Source organism: Lygodium microphyllum, chromosome 6 (assembly GCF_053477565.2).
Source record: "Lygodium microphyllum isolate KBCC chromosome 6, Lygodium_microphyllum_v1.1.10, whole genome shotgun sequence".
In the NCBI taxonomy this organism is placed as follows: Eukaryota; Viridiplantae; Streptophyta; class Polypodiopsida; order Schizaeales; family Lygodiaceae; genus Lygodium; species Lygodium microphyllum.
Window position 1 is genome coordinate 115218878 of NC_141140.1, and position 18798 is coordinate 115237675.

Below are 18798 nucleotides of genomic sequence, written 5' to 3' on the forward strand. Positions count from 1 at the left end.
TTCTCTCTATTTATTTTCTCTTTAATTTTTTCTTCTCTTAAATTTTTTCTTTTCTCTCTCTATAATTCTCTCTTCTTCCTCTCCTCACTCTCTCTCTCTCTCTCTCTCTCTCTCTCTCTCTCTCTCTCTCTCTTCCCTTTTTTTATTCTCATTTAAAGCATGCAATGATCGAATTTTATGAGAAGCTATTTGAAAGAAACAAGTCAGAGAAGTATTGGATAGTAAAAATTGGAGGGCCGATGGAGATAATTTAAAAATGCCAAATTGAATGAATGAACAAACAAATAACCGAACGGCTATGTACATAATGAATAATTGGGAGAGCCCTAGTTTTCCTCGTCTTCATTCTCGAGGTTCCTTTTCATACCTCAACTTCCTTCCTCTGCCACAAGGCAAGCTCGCTATGAACAAGGATAAACATTTCGGTAGCTTGCAAATTTCGCAGATACTGCACTTTGATCTACCGCATTTGTTCTTCCTCACATAGATCTCCTGTACATGCTCATGACAGGGTTTGAAGTCTTTCTTGAAGCTTCATAAACTGACTGATCATAGGAGAAAGACAGGGCTCTCCTTTAGCCCAAGGAATATTCATGCTGTAATTGTGTACAGATCTCCTATATACGCTCATGACAGGATTTGAAGCCTTTCTGGAAGCTTCAAGATTCAACTGATCATAGCGCAAGGACGGCACTCTCCTTCACTCGAAGAACATCCATGCTCTACTTGTGTCCCGATCTATATGTGCTATTGACAGGATTTAAAGCCTTGAAATTTCCCAAAATGACTGATCATACCACAAGGACATCACTCCAAGGAATATCCATGCTGTAATTGTGTCCTTGAGTCTACTACACGGGAAGCCTCTCTGAATCTTGGTCCTGAGAGAAAGAAATCTTGACACAGCTTCACCCTTATGTTCTCCTCTGCAAAGCTTATTTCCGAGCATATGCACGAAGCTTGAGATTATATCAATTACATCTTTCTTACAGGGAGCTTTGCCGTATGTAGACTTCTATTGACGGGATTAGTCTAACAAATCTCCACTTCAGACAAAGAGCTCTCTCCAGTAATTGTTAAGACTTGACATATCTACAGGCATTCTACTTCAAAATCTAAAACAAGACCCTGATCAGCGATGCATAAGAACCAATTCTCACAAGATTAGTCGAACAATTCTCCAAAGAGAGATCTCTCCAGCCATTGTCGAGATTAATCTAACAAATCTCCACTACTGGCAAAGAGCTCTCTCCAGTAATTGTTAAGACTTGACATATCTACAGGCATTCTACTGCAAATGCTAAAAACAAGACTCTGATCAGCGATGCATAAGAACCAATTCTCACAAGATTAGTCGAATAGTCTCCAAAGAGAGATCTCTCCAGCCATTGTCGAGACTCAGCACCTCTGCTACTGCAAATATAAACGACAAACTTCTGAACAGCGATACATAAGAACTGATTTTGACAATATCATAATGTTCCTGCCTTGGTATTACAGCATAACGCACAACTTTCTTACCTTGCAAATCGCTGCCAGATATCCCGTTCACGGAAAGCAGCAGAAAAGTATTGAGAAAACAGAGAAGGGGCATCCGTCACACTTGATAATTCCTCTCTGTGACAAGGATGGCACCATAGCTGCCATTGGATTTGGAGCCCTGATTGTAGGCGTGCTATTAGGTTCTTCCTGCACAGCAAGTCCATATACCCTCCTTTTCAGCAACTAAGATTGACAGAAAACATATTGATCACTCGTGTAGTCTTAATTATTAAAAAGTTTGAGATGTGCCTTTCACCTAAAACCAGACCTCGGTTCTTTGTAAACACTAACGTTATACTACTCACCCCCTTGGGATGTGGAAACAAAAGGAGAAGTGCAGAAGAGCGAGATTCAACGAAATAATGAAGTGTTTACGACATACCTTTGGCTGAACATGCATGGGAAGAGGGCTTGAAGGTGGAGTTTGGCATATCCTTTTCTTCTCATGATTGCACCCTGCAAAAGAGTTCAGACAAGGTTATTTTCAGGTTTTCTCTCTGTTATATTCACATGTATTCTCATAACAATCTCTTATGGTTATGCAGAATGGGGCTATGTTTGCCCCTGAGAGTCCTTAAACTTAGCAGAAAATGCCGATGGCGAGAATAAAACGAATTAAGCACGCATGCCGACAGACTTTACCAAGTTTGCTGTGGTTATGAATGACAATGAGAGCATGCTGATGCTTATAGAAAACGAATCAAACGAGTATGTTGGGACAGTGTGGTTACAAATGAAAAACGCAAAATATTATTTATGATTTAACGGAATCAAAGAAGCATTTTCGAAAGACCGTATTAGAGCTGTGGATACAAAATGGAAATGCTGCTAATGAAGATTAGAGAACCAAGGCCTGGATTTACTTTTCTGCAGGTACTGAAAATCAGGTTGAAAGAGGAAGATTCAAGCAAGGGTATATGGATACCAGCTCTCCTGCAGAACCATTCATGGTCGTCAATGGCGGGCTCTTCAGGCGAGGAGGTGAAATCCATCCATTTAGGAGCTTCGATGCTCTCATAAAACTCGTCCTTAACGAAGGTGTGATTCGCGGCACTTCCGCTCCAATCGATCTTCAAGCACTCCATAACCGAGAAACTTGTGCGTGTGTGTGTGTGTGTGTGTGTGTGCAGGCTGCAGGAGGAGGAGGAGGAGGAGGAGAAAAAGAAGAGATCCCGAGAGAGAGGAAGCAGTAGAAGAAGGTAGCGCAAGAAGAAAACCAGCGGCACGTCATACGGCACTATAAAAAAGATCTACACGTGCAACGGCACCTAACGGCCCGATTCTCATCTTTGCACCCCCGTTCACGCGTGCTCAACGTCGTGCTTGTGGAGCGATCTCGCACACAAGTCGACCTTAGCTTCTGGTATCCAAGCAAAAACAATGTGCACCTTTCTTAGTGGCTTTCAATACACTAGGCGCTAGCCCCTCGATGAAAGATCTCTTATGTTAGCATATATGGCAATTTTCTTTCCAAATATCTTAAGAAGCAAAAACAATGTGCACCTTTCTTAGTGGCTTTCAATACACTAGGCACTAGCCCCTTGATGGAAGATCTCTTATGTTAGCATGTATGGCAATTTTCTTTCCAAATATCTTAAGAATATTTTAGATCCTATGAAAGAAATGTTCTTTGTTAATCAAGCTCAAATTGATCAAAGACTTCATGTTAAGACAAAAGTTTGGTACATAGCATAAGCACATTGGACAAAGGCATGTGTGGATGATGATAGCTATTTTAAATTGTATTCGAAAAAAGGCAGGGATGGGATTATAATTATCATTACATTGAAAAAGAACAAACCTATTATGGGTGAAATTGAGACATGATGTGGATTTTTGAAAAACAAAAACATATTGCATTTGTTTGCCTTTTGACGAATAGTGGTGATGGATTACCCATCCCTTTTGCACCCGAAGGTGGAGCACGGCAGAGCTGCTTAGTTGTTTCAATCTTGAGACTTTGCACGACTCACACACCTATGCAACCAACCGGGCTGCCACTCATTGGTGCGTAATGCATATTTTTTAGGAATAAAAGTGAAACACAAATGCATGAGTCTGTTATTTTTGCGAGCTTTCGAGTTCATGCTTTTGCAGTTGAAATTAATTTTTCAAGTTTTTTGAACCTTGGATTTCTTCTGCAAATGACATCGACATTACAGTTCACTACATAAAGGTCATATCATACACTACTACTCTTACTTAACATCAAGATATATGATAGCTTGGCTATCCAAAGTAAAATAATTGGGAGTCTTTTGCCTTGGTTAGGCTGATGAGATGCAAAATAATTTTCTTCCTGCAAAATGTTACCCACTCTCACAAACATACACATCATAAAAGTAAAAAATACAACCCCTGCTTTCATTAGATTGAAGCAAGTGCAGCATTTAGGCACACCAAACAATCTTACCTCTTTGGGGGAATTTTGGAGCGTGACAAGCAATATAACTTCTCGCAAGTAATCTTCATCATGCTTGGTCTATCCCACTTAATCCCATATGATACTTTGAAATACTCTTCTCCATTGGGGCAAGATTGGCAATGGAGAGGTTTTTCTAGTTTCATGTTCTGACAATTCTTGACCCTTGATTTTTGGAGTTTGTTTGGAAATAAATGCATTAAACTCATCCTGAATTCAACTAGCACATGATTATGAAAGCATAAACATGACAAAAATCATGAAGATATGGAAAACAATGAATTGTAAAAAGATTAGATGCACACTTGTTTTATTTGGAGCATTTCTTCAAAAAAATAAGTCCACCTCTTTAAGAGGATCTTATTGGGAATTAAGGGTATCAACGAACTTGTAATAATACATCCACGATTTAAAAAGCACAAACATTACAAAAATAAAAAATATAATGAAAACTCATAGATTCTAAAGAAAATTGGAGAGTAGTCTCCCTTTGTATTTGGAGCATTTTTTCAAAAAAATAAAAAGATTATCTCTTCAAGAGGCTCCCATGTGGAATTTAAAGTCAACACTATTGCCATGCAAAGGAGTGGGTTGTTATGAATACCTTCTAGACAAGCTAAGATATTAGAACACATGATGTGTTGTATCATGGTGGAGTGTCGTGGTAGATTCTCATCTCAATAGATATATGCACCTTGGCCCACTTTCACTACTCAATTGTGAGCCTAGCCAACATACACTTTTTTGTTTGCAATTCCTAACTTTTGAAACATGTAAAACTTCATGGCCAATGTTTGGGGTAACATAGACTCTTGTAATTTTGCATTTGAGTGAGAGAATTATTCAAGAAAGCATATAATAAAGATCTTCCACATCAAATTGAGGGATAAGAAGAGCACTAATGCATTAGTCATATCCAAGGCTAGAAGGAGCTCTACCTCTTTTAATTTGTCTACCCCGATGAAATGATAACGCACTAATACATGGTACTAGGGAGAGTATGCATCCATTATACATCATAGGAAACTATAAAGATTATATACTATCTCAAACAAGAAAACAAATATGTGAAAGAGATCAACTATAAAATAAGAACTTACAGTATTTAGTTCACTTCATCCATATCTTTAGATGGGGATTACCATCCCACAACAAAACCTTCTTGCCTTTCAAGTCTTGCCACTTCTTGCCCAATGACTTCTCAAACTCTAGGTAGCTTTGTCTCCATGTTGGGCCCCATTTTTCCAAGTTGTGAGTTGTGATAGGCATTGTATCCCCACTAGATCCCACTATTGAGACCAAGAAATGTTCCATGTTCAAGATATGCCATCATATCAAGAGTGAGAATCAACCATGAGGTAAAGTGAGAAGCAAATCTAACTGCCTCATGAAGTACCAAGTGACAGAAAGGAACTAAATGTGGGATGGTTCTCCTCTTTACATAAAATTGACCAAGTACATCTCGCATTAGCCCTAGAGACACTTTCTTTCCTAGTTGCCTGGAGTGTTTAGATTTTTGGCCATCTTCCTTGTCATTTTCACCACTATTATCATTGCTATTTTCTTGAGGATCACTAGTGGCATTAGGCTCATCATTTATTCTTAAAAAGAAGCATGCATTTAACTTTACCATTTTACAAGGAGACAAATATGAAAAGAGATTAAGAATCGCATACATGTAGCCTCTATGTCATCATTCAAGTTGTTGCAACTTCTGCCTCATCACCACAACAAAGATGCAATGTTTCTGATGACGTCCTCTTTTCTAAGGAGGTGTGCTAAGAGGCACGACTCTAGAAGAGACTTCGTGATTAATTGTCCTTTTAGACATACAACCAGACCTAAGTTTCATGCTCTCATGACATCTACTTAAGGATGATGTAGACTTCAAACATCTCTTGGTTGATCTCTTTGGAGCCATGATTCCAAAGAAACTAGAAAACATCATAACACATAAATGTCAGTCAAAAATATAATTTTATACATATACATATACATCAGTACATGTGCGTAATAGCCATGCATGCATCATTATATCCATCCATATACATGCATGATTGTATGCCTACATCTATTTGTGCATACATACATGCATACATACATAGATGCCATTGCGCATACATACATTATATATACATCATACTAATTGCGGTAATCATATAAAATCAAGTGTTAAGGAGGATAGAGACACCCATGTAATGATACATCTTGCCAAATGAACAAAAAACTGCTATGGTATGAGCCCATACAAAGTATGGTTCAAATCATACATGTTCTTAATCAAGGCTAAGAGAATAACCTCCTAAGTCAAAAATATAATAGCAAGTGACTCTAAAGGAAAGCATATTTCTTCTTCTAAAATATTGCATCCTTTTCATAGTAAATATGAAAAAAGAAAACTTAGGCAAGGCATGATGCATATCTATATGACTTAGTAGAAGCATGCAATATTGAGCACCTAAACATGAGAGAATTAAAATATCAATATAAAAAGAATAAGCTAAGAAAATTAGTGTGACTTTTGTACCATCTATATCAATTGTAAATCATGCAAATATCTTCTATAATAGCTTCAACCTATACAAATTCAAATAATTATTTTTGTCGTAAAAGAGTATCGTTTTTCTTAGGGTTTGTGTTGTAAGTGATGCAATCCACACATAACTATGATTGTAGCTTGTGAGAGTACGTGGACTGAAATATTATCCTAAGAGTTCCTTAGCAACCAAATGGATAAGCTACTGAAGTAAGAGTTCACAACACCCTTTGCCAACATGGGACATTAGTCAAATCATAAACCATCAACTATAAGGAAATGGCATTAATGTAATGAATGAGAGAGAGAGAGAGAGAGAGAGAGAGAGAGAGAGAGAGAGAGAGAGAGAGAGAGAGAGAGAGAGAGAGAGAGAGAGAGAGAGAGAGAGAGAGAGAGATGCCCCTAAAACATCAAATATAAGAAAATGGCATTAATATAAGTAAGATGTAGTAAGGGTGTCAATGAATAAAAGAGAGTGTGCACATGTGTGATAAGAAAGGACCATAAAGAAGGAAGATAGATAGATAGATAGATGTGTGTGTGTGTGTGTGTGTGTGTGTGTGTGTGTGTGTGTGTGTGTGTGTGTGTGTGTGTGTGTGTGTGTGTGTGTGTGTGTGTGTGTGTGTGTGTGTGTGTGTGTGTGTGTGTGTGTGTGTGTGTGTGTGTGTGTGTGTGTGTGTGTGTGTGTGTGTGTGTGTGTGTGTGTGTGTGTGTGTGTGTGTGTGTGTGTGTGTGTGTGTGTGTGTGTGTGTGTGTGTGTGTGTGTGTGTGTGTGTGTGTGTGTGTGTAGAGAGAGAGAGAGAGAGGTGCCCATGTGAGTTGTAACTTTGTGGGAGCCAGAGAAATTGAGACAAATGTGCTTAAGTAGTGGAGAGGGAGGGGGGATGTGTGTGTATATGCACGCGTAACTTGTAACAAGGAAAGAAATTTGCAAGTTATGAGAAACCTTGGTCACGAACATAAATGAGTACATATAATTAGGCTAGCAAGGAATAATATATACAACATCAGTGGCCAATATACTTTCAAAGTATATTCTTGTAAGTAGTTCTAGGTTTATGTCATCACTTCCATACATGTAGTATTTTTTGAGCAACATCCGACTACTTTAGCTTGATCTTTACTTGTTTGCATAAGATTACATCCCAAACACCCAAACCTTTCTAGAATTTATAGCCACCTTTTTTTCCATTATCCATAGTTTCAGATTGACCAACAAAGTCTAGTTAGAATGTAGCTTTTTTTGGGCACATTAATCTTATTATAAAATCATGTAGAGTGTCCATAAAAATCAAATCTACTAGAGTCAAAACCATGTAGAGTGTCCACCTTTGTTTCCAATATCCATAGTTTCAGAATGACCACCCAAGTTTATGATTCAATGTCCATGTAAAACAAAATCTACTAAATTCATGATTCAATGTACATACAATCAATGTGCAGTAGAATCTAGTTAGAAACCATGCCCCCAAAAAAACCTAGGAAAAAATCTCCATTTTAGTATTCAACAACATCCATACCTCCGTTAATCTATGTGAAGCAACACCTTAAAACATCACAAGAAATAATATACCGAATTTAAAAAATAGGGGTTTAATGTGGTATCAAGTCATATTAACATGCATGACTCTTCACCCAACGTGCTCTCAACACATCTCACCACCTCTTACTTACATTGCTCTGTTAGAGTAATAAAAATATAAAAATGGCAAGAGTATTATAGATCTTGTTTTTGGTGTGTTGGTTTGACCATAGTAGCTTACAGATTTTTGGACATGATTTGCCATGTAAGTTGAAAGGTTCAACTTGATCGTTGTATGGCCATGTGTTAACAACTTTCCTCTTATGCTTGTTATCACTTATTCCTATGTGTAGTTCTCAATTAGGAGTGTACCATACATCATGCATGTAGGTCGACTTGGTGTTCCTCTGAGATTGTAGTGCTTCTATTGGTTTTATGCTAGACTCGAGATTGCAACCAAAGATATGCATTGTCTTGTAACAGAACTCTGCAAACTGAATCTACACTTAGATTTAATGCTCTACATGAAAATTGAATCAATACTTAGATTTAATTCTCTAACATATTCTTGTCACACACTACAACATGACACAAGTCTAGTTAGGATTGCTTTACATGACAATCTCTATGACATGACACGAGTGGATAGTCATGACTCACACTTCTCATTCCAACTCCATTCTCTATTTCAAGATTCTTTGAGAGGGAGAGAGCTTGAGAATATGTGAAGAGGGTACCTAGGGAGTGTGTGTGGTAGTGTTAGAGGGAAGTCATGCTCTAAAACTAATGCTAATGGGAATAGTTTAAGGTAAGTGGCCAAGGTTTATGGGTGTGGCTAGGATTAGGAATAAGTGACTAGGGTTTGGTCCATTTAAACTAAGAATTAAGAGGTATAGTTTATATAATAGAAAAACCGAGAAGGCATCAATTAATATATATTGGCTACCAGCTGATGTGGTGAATAGAGAAAGCGTTAATTGGCTTGATCTGACATGATAAACATTCGCATTTTGTTGCCTGCTCTATATGAATGATAGCTAAACCTAATGTACACTACAAGATACAGGCCTCATACCGACGTTCAAAGTGACAAAAATGTTCATTAAAAAAATTTCCCCGATCATCGCTAAACGCATCAGTATTAACGTCTCCATGAAACCGTCACTATTGGCATTGGTATATGCGTCGCAAAACCGATGCAGATACCGATGGCATATAGTGACTGTTTGTGATGCGTATTGCGACGCCAATAGCAATGCGTGGAGTAAATTTGGGATGCTAATAGCAATGGTTATAGAAAAAAAAAGTATTCTACAAATGGATTACATGTTAAGTGTGCAATGGTCGTCAAAATGAGTGCAAAATATACTTGAACCCACAAGACTGATACATATAATAAATACAAGATCGTTGTGATGAAAACTCATGGAATCATGGCAAGCTACAAAGGATGATAATAACATAGTACATAAAATATGCCTACATAAATCACACGACCAAAAAGGAAGAGGATGTGCACTCCATGAATCCAAGTGTGAGCTATAGATCCTTGCCATCAGAAAGCTCGTCCCGATGCAAAGGTGCAAAAACAACTACACATCAGTCTACCGTACATAATGCATTTTAATAAAAATAGTAACTACAGACAAGAAATATGAGTGACTTACTGGGCCATCGCGTGCATACAATCTATCGATCAATGCAATGAGACACTGTCTCTCTACGTATCGAGTCTGTAGGCCGGTGGGATTGCGGTTTGTAATGGAGTGCTGCAAGGACAACAAAATACAACTGTTAGAAATACGATTGTCAGTACAAGTGATATCGCAAAAAAGAAAGTGAGAAGAACAAAAGAAAAACTTACAAAGTCCTCCAGATAAGTCATGTGGTTGCCACTCCCAAGATGATGGACCACCCCTGCCTCCAGTCGTGCCCTCGCTATCTTGTGTTGCTATCTCCAACGTCCTAGAGAATCTATAACCTCCTCTCTAAGTCTTCGCTAATCATCTACATCTAGCCACTTGGGCTTTGAGGCCCCACTCTTAAGTGCCTTGCGTGCGTCCGATCGTCTGTGTGACATGTACGCATGCATGCACTCCATCATCCATCCTGTGGAAAACCTATCTGCTGTGGTGGGTATCGGAAACTCCTCATGCAAGGATGTTACTATGTAGTCCTTGCTCCCCTCGGGTATGTTCTTCCAATGATCCAAGACTTTATGCCAAAAAACTTATTGGCTTAACTCTCTAATATAAGCCATCACCCTCCTCCCCTCATCATTCATGATGACGGCTCCTATCCTGTCATCTACAAGGTATCCATACCCCTCTGGGATATGTCTAAGATGTGTCCTCTCGCACCTATGATCGTGCTCCTGGGCATAACCAAGAGACCCCTGTACATCTAGTGTACCCTTGGAGTAGCACCCATAGTCCCTCGAGAATTCCCACTCCTCAGTAGAGATCTCCACCCCTTCATGAGAGGCTGCGAGCGATCAAAGCTCCATGTAACCATCGCATATACATAACTGCAGCATCTCCTCCATGCCCTCGAGTTATCGAATCGATCGATGGTGCATACTGCATCAAAATTTCGATCGCACTTCTTCTCGATATTTCGTGGCTTGCTCGTACCTAGTGAGCCACATCTCCATGGATGCATGGTGCAACATATAAAAATGATTCAATTTCTCCTTCATTGCAACATTCATCCTTTTTTGTACCCCATTTCCAACCACCACATCTTCGGTCAATCTATCATTGTCCTTTAGTGACCATAGCATATTGTTGTTTGAATCCACTGTTGGTAGCCACTGTGAAATATGTATTAATGCCTTCGACACCAACCAACCTTTAGACATGCTACCTTCTGGCCAAGCTCATTGTCATACAAAGCCTTTCAGGGTTTTGCATGAAGTTCTCTAAGAAGAACATCCATCATGTATGGATAGGCTCCGCAATCTCCACTTCATCTACAAGATACACCAAGAGGTGGGTTTGTATTGTGAGCATGCTGGTGGGCAAGTACTTCTCAAAGAGACAGACCATCTCCACTACTCTCCGCCTTGCGGATTCAATAGAGGATGTCTTGATCTCCTTCTATGAGATCCATTGCACTAAATTTGACAATCTGTAAATCACCCCACGTATTTCTGGAGTGAGGCATCCTCTGATCGCGATCGGTAGTACAAACTACAAATTTTGACGATCATTTTTGGACTGGGATTTCACATTCAAACATGGCCATATAATGTACTATGCACTTGAGCTATCATCTAGATAATCTCGAGTATCATAGGGTAACATGTCCATATTATGCAAATGAAAAAATGATAACTTTTGGCAATCCATGGTTAGTAAAAACAGTTTTCAAAAACAATTGTGCAGCTTGTGATGCTGTTAAAGTTTTCTTACATGCAATGAAATATGCTTGTTATGTGTAACCACACTTGTTTTCATGGCCACTTGGATAGACAAGCGAGCAGGGGGTATCCTATTATAGTTGAAGGCAACTTAAGCATTATTTGTCACTATTGTTAAAAATCTGTGTCTTCCATTATAGTTTATACCTGCATGATCTATTATGTCCTACCATGGATAACAACATAATATGTTTGGCTATACATGTTGGAGAGCATTCATACAATGTCCAGTAATGAATAGGAAGGGTAGCTATTGAGAAAGTATGAAAGATTGTAAGCACAATGATGAAGATTGAGAACGGAGGTCCTTGTAAAGTTCAAATGATGGTTGCATGTCAAATATTATTGCAATCTCTTACCAAGGAAAATGACTTAGTGGCAAGTGACAAAGATCTCAATCACTTCCTTGAAGAAATGATGCCACTTATGCAAAACAAAGGGTGACATCCAAATGTTTTTAACATTTTTATTTGCTACTCTATTGTGGATGTTGGTCATTAACATGATTTGTTTTGACTGCTAAACAATATTAAGGAGAGAATCTCACAAGAAAAGGCCAAACAAGGTACTTTAGTTGATGATGGGTACAACAACATACTATAACTACAGCGACGCTGCATGTTTCCCTTTTTCCATGGAAACATATTTCTTGGATGGGAGGAGCTTAGAACAAATGTTATTTGTTTAAAATGTTATTGTATAAGGCAAGTGTATAATGTGGGGCCTCACTAATAAATGGAAGTCAGAGAGAGGGCTTGTCTTTTTCATTAGGAGCAAAGCCTAAAGAAATCCACCAAGAAAATAGTTTCTTCAGATAGGTAGAGATATCATATAGACTTATACAAAGCATGGAGGCATGCAAAGATGACTCAAGAAGCTACTCAGTTAGCAGGAAAATTCAACAAAAAATTGGTGGGTTAGTCATGTGACTTTGGAAAACAAGAAAACCCTACAAAGATGGTTGAAATTATGGGAGTAGAAATTTACACATTGGGGAGGCATCAAATTGGATATAAGTTTGTGTGTCAAGATTTCATGTTATGCATTTAATGTATGTTTTTACATTACCTAAATTCATAAACCTCCATATAGGCTAATAAAAGTCCCTAGGAATATGTTCAAATTCTAAGTATTAACATGTACAAGAGTGTCCATGCTAGTTGGTTTCTCGATGAGAGTGGAAAGAGGAAGATATCACTATATGATGCATGTGTCATAGATGTTTTGAACTCATAGATTCAATGTGCAAAGCATTGGGGGAGGGAGGTTTATTGGATCCTGTATTGGATGAGGGTGGTTATGTATTGGACACAAGCAAGAAATACTTTTACCCTAATTCGGTTGGTTATGTTGAGAGTATGCCATGTTGGTTTTGTTTTGGTGTTTTTTGGATACATTTGATCTAAATGCAAAGAGTCATACTCTTTTAGTAATAGTGAAGAATTGTTATTCTATTTTTGTATGCATGAAAATCGTAAACTAGGATCTTTTCTTGTTTTGGTTGATTGTGCTTTGAATGTATGCATGAAAATCATGCATGAGCTAGGATATTTCCATGTGGGGGTATGTTATGTAGAGATATTTATATGTAGAATGGGTATGTTGCATGGAAAATCTTAAAAAAAAAGGATTGATTACAAAATAACAAAAAGGAAAGCTCACAAAATAAAAATCCCCCAAATGCATCATATGACTATGCATATAAACTTTTCACATGCACGATTTATGCGAGGCAGTGCTCTATGTGTGTGTAAAGAGTATTTGTATTAATTACCAAAACATAATCTCTCTCTCTCTCTCTCTCTCTCTCTCTCTCTCTCTCTCTCTCTCTCTCTCTCTCTCTCTCTCTCTCTCTCTCTCTCTCTCTTTCACATGCTAGATTTATGAAATGATTGAGTGGGGTGCGTGTGTGTGTGTGTGTGTGTGCGTGCGTGCGTGCATGCAAGGGGAGCCATGGTAGCTCCAAATCTTGAGTGCTCACTTTCTTCCTCTTCTTCTTTACATTTTTTTTCTTGACTCTCAAGCCAAGAAAGAAAGATGGGAATAGTAGCAAGAAAAACAAAAGTTTCAAGTCTTTCAAATGAAAAAAGAAGAAGATTCCACACTTGGGCCACACTTTAATGAAAATAAAATGCACTTCACACCTTTAGCCATGCTCTATGTGGCAAGAGTGTTGTTGGCTTGAAAAGCTTCACATGTAGACATCATAATTTGTTATTGCGATAATATGGCCCACCCCTAGAGGTTCATCAGCAAGCATGTTAAATGCACCTGACCTGACACTTGCTTAAATGTTGTATTGTTTCCTTGTTGATTTTAGATCTTAGCACCCAAATTACATATGTTCCAACCTATGGCCTATATCAAAGTTGCCTTGAGGTTTGTAAGGAGCATAAAGCATCTTAGGCCATTATTTATATAACTACTATGTAAATAACAATATATAAACTTTTTTTATTCTTAGTATTACGTGTAGTTATTAATACTAACAACTATATTGATATCAATAACAATGAAAAATATTAATATTATACAAAAAAGTGATGATAATTACTATAGTATCGTAATAAAGTGATTATATTAACAACTAAGTTTAATAATATTAGGTATATTTATAATTATATATGTGAATATTACTCGTATAATATTATTAATATGTACATATAGTATTCAAATTCATATATTACTAATTTTAATTATGCATATAGTGATGAAAAATGTTTGCTAATTATTAACATTGTGAATGTTACATATAATTACTATCATTGCATGTGATGGTGGAACTTAAGGCTATGGTGTGGGATTGAAGTCTCATGTAATGATATACAAATTGACAACATTTTTTTTCATATTGAGAGAGAGAGAGAGAGAGAGAGAGAGAGAGAGAGAGAGAGAGAGAGAGAGAGAGAGAGAGAGATGCATGCGTCTCTAAGGGGTCACTCATTTCTATTTGAAGACCCATGAGGGTGGTGTAGGCCAACCCTCATGAAGGAAGTATGGTGGTGCTGGTAGAGGGACGATGCGCTAGTGGAGCATTGGTCCACGAGTGGGCCATGGTAGTGACGTTGAGCTCGATGAAGCCATTGATATGTTTGGAGTCGGGGGACTCCATGGCATTGTGTTATGATATACCATGGCGAGCCTCAAAATCAAAGTGTAGAACAATTTTCTCAAAGTTTTGAGGCCTTGTGTTATTGATGAGTAGAAACTTTGGAAGAAAAGAAACTAGACTCAAGGTTGAACTAAAGAAACCTACAATCTATGAAGAGGGAATGAAAATATCTTGTGAAAAGTAATGGAAGATGATTTGGTTAGGCCAGTTGAATGTGGAGCAACCTCCTCAATCTCATGCTTTGGTGCAACACATAGTCCCTATTCAAGCAGCCAATGCATAGACTATCTCAAAGAAAGATCTTATGGAATCACGGAGGAAGGTGATAAGGACACAAGAATATCAATAGGTATGTTATAATAAAGCTGGTCACTTAAGTTCAAATTATCCTTATATCTACCTAGAATCAAAGGAATGATTATGCAATAAAAATAAAGGAGGAAGATGGTACTACTAGAATAAACACAAAAAGATAGGGAAGTCATAGTTGAACCTAATTGGAGTACAAGAAGCTACAGTACCTACAGTAAAATAGGAGGAGGAACCAAGCTAGAGATAAAATGAAACAATAAATAGACGAAGCCAAGGATGAAATCCAAAGAAAAGGATTTATATTTGAGAGAAGACCAAGGAAGCTATGATCTAACAAGAGACTTATTGAATAAAAAGTTGGATGTGACTTATGTTCAATTGATGGAATTATGTCCAAAATTGAGAACTACTTGGAAAATATTAGTGAGCCTTCCTAAATCTAAGCCCAAGTAAAGTATGTGTGCAAAGCATTGAGGATCTCCCATATATATGCCTAGTAGTAGAGGCTTAACATCATTTGAAAAGTATTATAGGACCATACATAGTTGGGGAGCCTAGGTTTGTGTCATAACTCAAGTATGTGTTTAGAGCTTGGGGACTAGAGAGGAAAAATCTCTAAGAATTTGGCATTTACTTGACCATTCCTTGCTAAAGTAAACTACCATGTCATACTTGTAGGTATAAGAGTTTTCTCTTTGATTCTAGGTTGGCTCTAGTTACTATACAATTAGCATGAGATTAGGGAAAATGTATTATTACCCTTTATGATAATGGTGAAGAAGAAGAAAAAATGCAAAGTAGAGGTGAGTGTTTTTTTTTTTGGAGAGCTTGCTTAGGAAAGCTTTTGAGCTCTAGAACTAAAAAGGAGAATTTTTGCATTATGCTAACCCAAAGATTGGCAAGTTGGTTTACATTCCATTATAAGCAAGAGAAGTAACCATTACCTACTCCTAAATACCCATCTACCAACTATAGTAGTTTAGGGTTGTAGTCTTCAAATCTATTAATTTACCTACCAATATACTAACCTAAACTATTAATCTACTCCTAGCCCACATATCTATTTACTAATCTAATATTATTACTAACCTACAAAACTTTTGATTTGATTTATCACTAATTAATATATTTAATAACTTAGCTAGTTAATGTAACATAGAGTAACTATTGCACTTTAGTAACCCCCAAACCTATAGCTAGTAAAACTATCAGTTGATCTTGAGTTAATATAATAGCTTGAAGTACCATAATTATGGATGATTAATAATAGTCATTTAATCTGGATAGTGAATTTTATACCAATTCTATCACTATTATTAGCATGTTATCTAACCCTAGACTTAACACCTACCTACCAACTATAGTAGCACATTATTATTACTAGCGTGTAATATTTAGCAAAAGTTAGTAGGTGGCATGAAATTATTACTAGTAATTGTCATTTATCTAGCTAGTAATTTAGGATTGCAAGTGAACAACTTTAGGGAAGTGTCAAGACTTTAGAAAGAAACCACATCATCAATTTTAGTGAACAACAAGCTAGCTACATGTAGGTGAACATGCACGTGAACAATGAACTTGTTATAGTACTTTCTATTCTTTCTTCTTAAAACAAAGTATATCAATCCCATAGCCAACATAGATTTTGCTAGACTCAATTAATATGACCATAAAACATATACTAGCATACATCTAATGATATGGCTATGAATAAAAAAGGCTATGAATACTGCTCAAGAACTCTTAGACTATATGTTGCGAATAACGGATGCGTGGTTTGCACGTAACGAATGGAAGAAGCTCCCTCCTTCTCTCTTTTACTCAGCTCCATTCATGCCGTATTTATAATAATATTATGAAATCTTCTTTGCCTAAGATTTAGGCCCTTTACAATCACTCTTTGCATAAAGAATTTGAGTGAACTGAAAAAGAGATAGAGTAATCTGAATTAATGGATGCTAGCAATTGTGTATCCCACAACTCTCTAGAACCATTAATATTTTATTAGACATATCTTCTAAAAATCTATTTTTCTAATAAATATTTACATAGAGGCTATGCGCACGCTTTATAAGAAATAGCGGTGCGTCTAATACAATAATCCAATAATTGCCAAATAAATTCTTGAGGAAATAATCTTTAGAATGCTTGCACGTGGCGCACTTTTTCAATTCTTCTTGCTCTACATATCAGCTGCCAAAAATTCAGAAAATCATGTTAGAATAATAACCAACTGAATAATTGCAGCTAGCCACATAAATCAATTAATTTGGAATTCCATACAATAATTAGTTCACAAAGACATTAATACTTGTGTTCGATAAAATGGTACCATCCACGTTCACACTTGCATCGATGCCCAGAAAGGATAGGCATTCCCATCGACCTTCCGCCTAAGACAATTCTTAGGAATGTGCCCCGCATTGACGGAGAACCATTTAAGGCGCTCATCCCGCCAATGTACACACAAAGGAGAACCATTTAAGGAGCTCATCCCTTTGCGTAGGTGCCACCTGGCAACATACCCCCAAGGTGGGATAGCAATTGTCCTCAATTGCTATTGGTTGGATGTGGAGACAATAAATTGGAAAAAGGTCGCAAATCACGAGCATGCATCCATTGAGCTTCCTCAACATGGTGATTGTGGAATTTAACAAGATAACAAGGATAAGTATTTCCAGTTCTAGTGGTCATATAGTCAACATCAATAATTGTTTCAGGGATTAGGATTTCATGGTCATCTTCAATCAAGGGTGGTGATTCATAAATAGGGTGAACAGGAAGAGAACCTTTGAGGGGACGTAAAAGACATGTGAAAAGTGTTGTGGATTTTCGAATGATGAGGTAACTCTAATTTGTAAGCATTAGGATTAATACAATGGAGAATTTTAAAAGGTCCATAGAAACGAGGAGCTAATTTTACATTTGGGTTCTTTTCTATACTATGGACTCTTAAGTTTTTCAACACGTAACCAAACATAATCTCCTTCCTTATAAATCATAGCTTACCTCTTTTTATTTGCTTGTTTCACATATGATTGTTGGGCCTTTGCTAGTATTTGTTTAACTTGCTCATAAATACTTGAATGATTTTGAATCTAATCGTCAACAAAAGGCATTTTTTGAGTTAGACAAAATGTGGGAGTTGGCAATTTGTGACCATAAACAATTTCAAAAGGTGCCTTTTGTGTAGCAGTGCGAGTGGCATTATTGTAAGCAAACTGTAGAAGGTGCAAATGATTATCCCATGTGGCAGGAGAAGAAATTGTGTAAGCACGGATTAAATCCAAAATTGTGCTATTTGTGGCCTCTGTTTCACCGTTAGTCTCTGGATGAAATGCAAAACTAAAACCAATCTTAGTTCCTAAGTTAGTAAACAAGGTAATCCAAAAATTATTACAGAATCGAGGATCTTAGTCAGACACAATAACTTTCGGCAATCCATGGTGCACAAAAATATGCTTGAGAAATAAGTTAGTGGCTTGTGCAATAGTTAAGGTCTTTTTACAAGCAATGAAGTAAGCATGTTTACTAAATCTATCAACTATGGTCCACATCATATCATTTTGTGAAGAAGTTTGTGGTAAACCTATAATGAAGTCCATAGAAATCTACTCCGAAGGTGAAATAGGGATAGGTAATGAAAGTAATAAACCATATGATTTACCATGATGTCTTTTTATGTGTTGACATACAATACAGTTAGAAACAAAATTAGAAACATCACGTTGCATATTTGGCCAGAAAAAATCTTCATGTAAATTTTTAAGTGTGGAGATAATACCACGATGCCCCATATATGGAGGCTCATGTACTTCTTGCATAATGAAATGACGAAAAGGTTTAGTAATACATAACCGTTTTTCATAAAATAGAAAACCATCGAAAATAAAAAAGTTATTAGTAGGGATCCATTGATTGTTAGATAAAT

The 18798-nt window shown here is 37.2% G+C and overlaps 1 protein-coding gene across 1 annotated transcript; it reads right to left on the minus strand.

The window, feature by feature from the left end:
* Positions 1-222: 222 nt before the first annotated feature.
* Positions 223-2730, minus strand: LOC148034996 (uncharacterized). Its single transcript, XM_087680614.1, has 4 exons — positions 2468-2730; positions 1925-1998; positions 1522-1689; positions 223-1413 (listed from the first exon to the last, which is right to left on the minus strand). Exons 1-4 carry the CDS (start codon positions 2558-2560, stop codon positions 1278-1280), a joined length of 471 nt encoding a protein of 156 aa, XP_087536740.1. The 5' UTR covers positions 2561-2730; the 3' UTR covers positions 223-1277.
* Positions 2731-18798: the final 16068 nt, after the last annotated feature.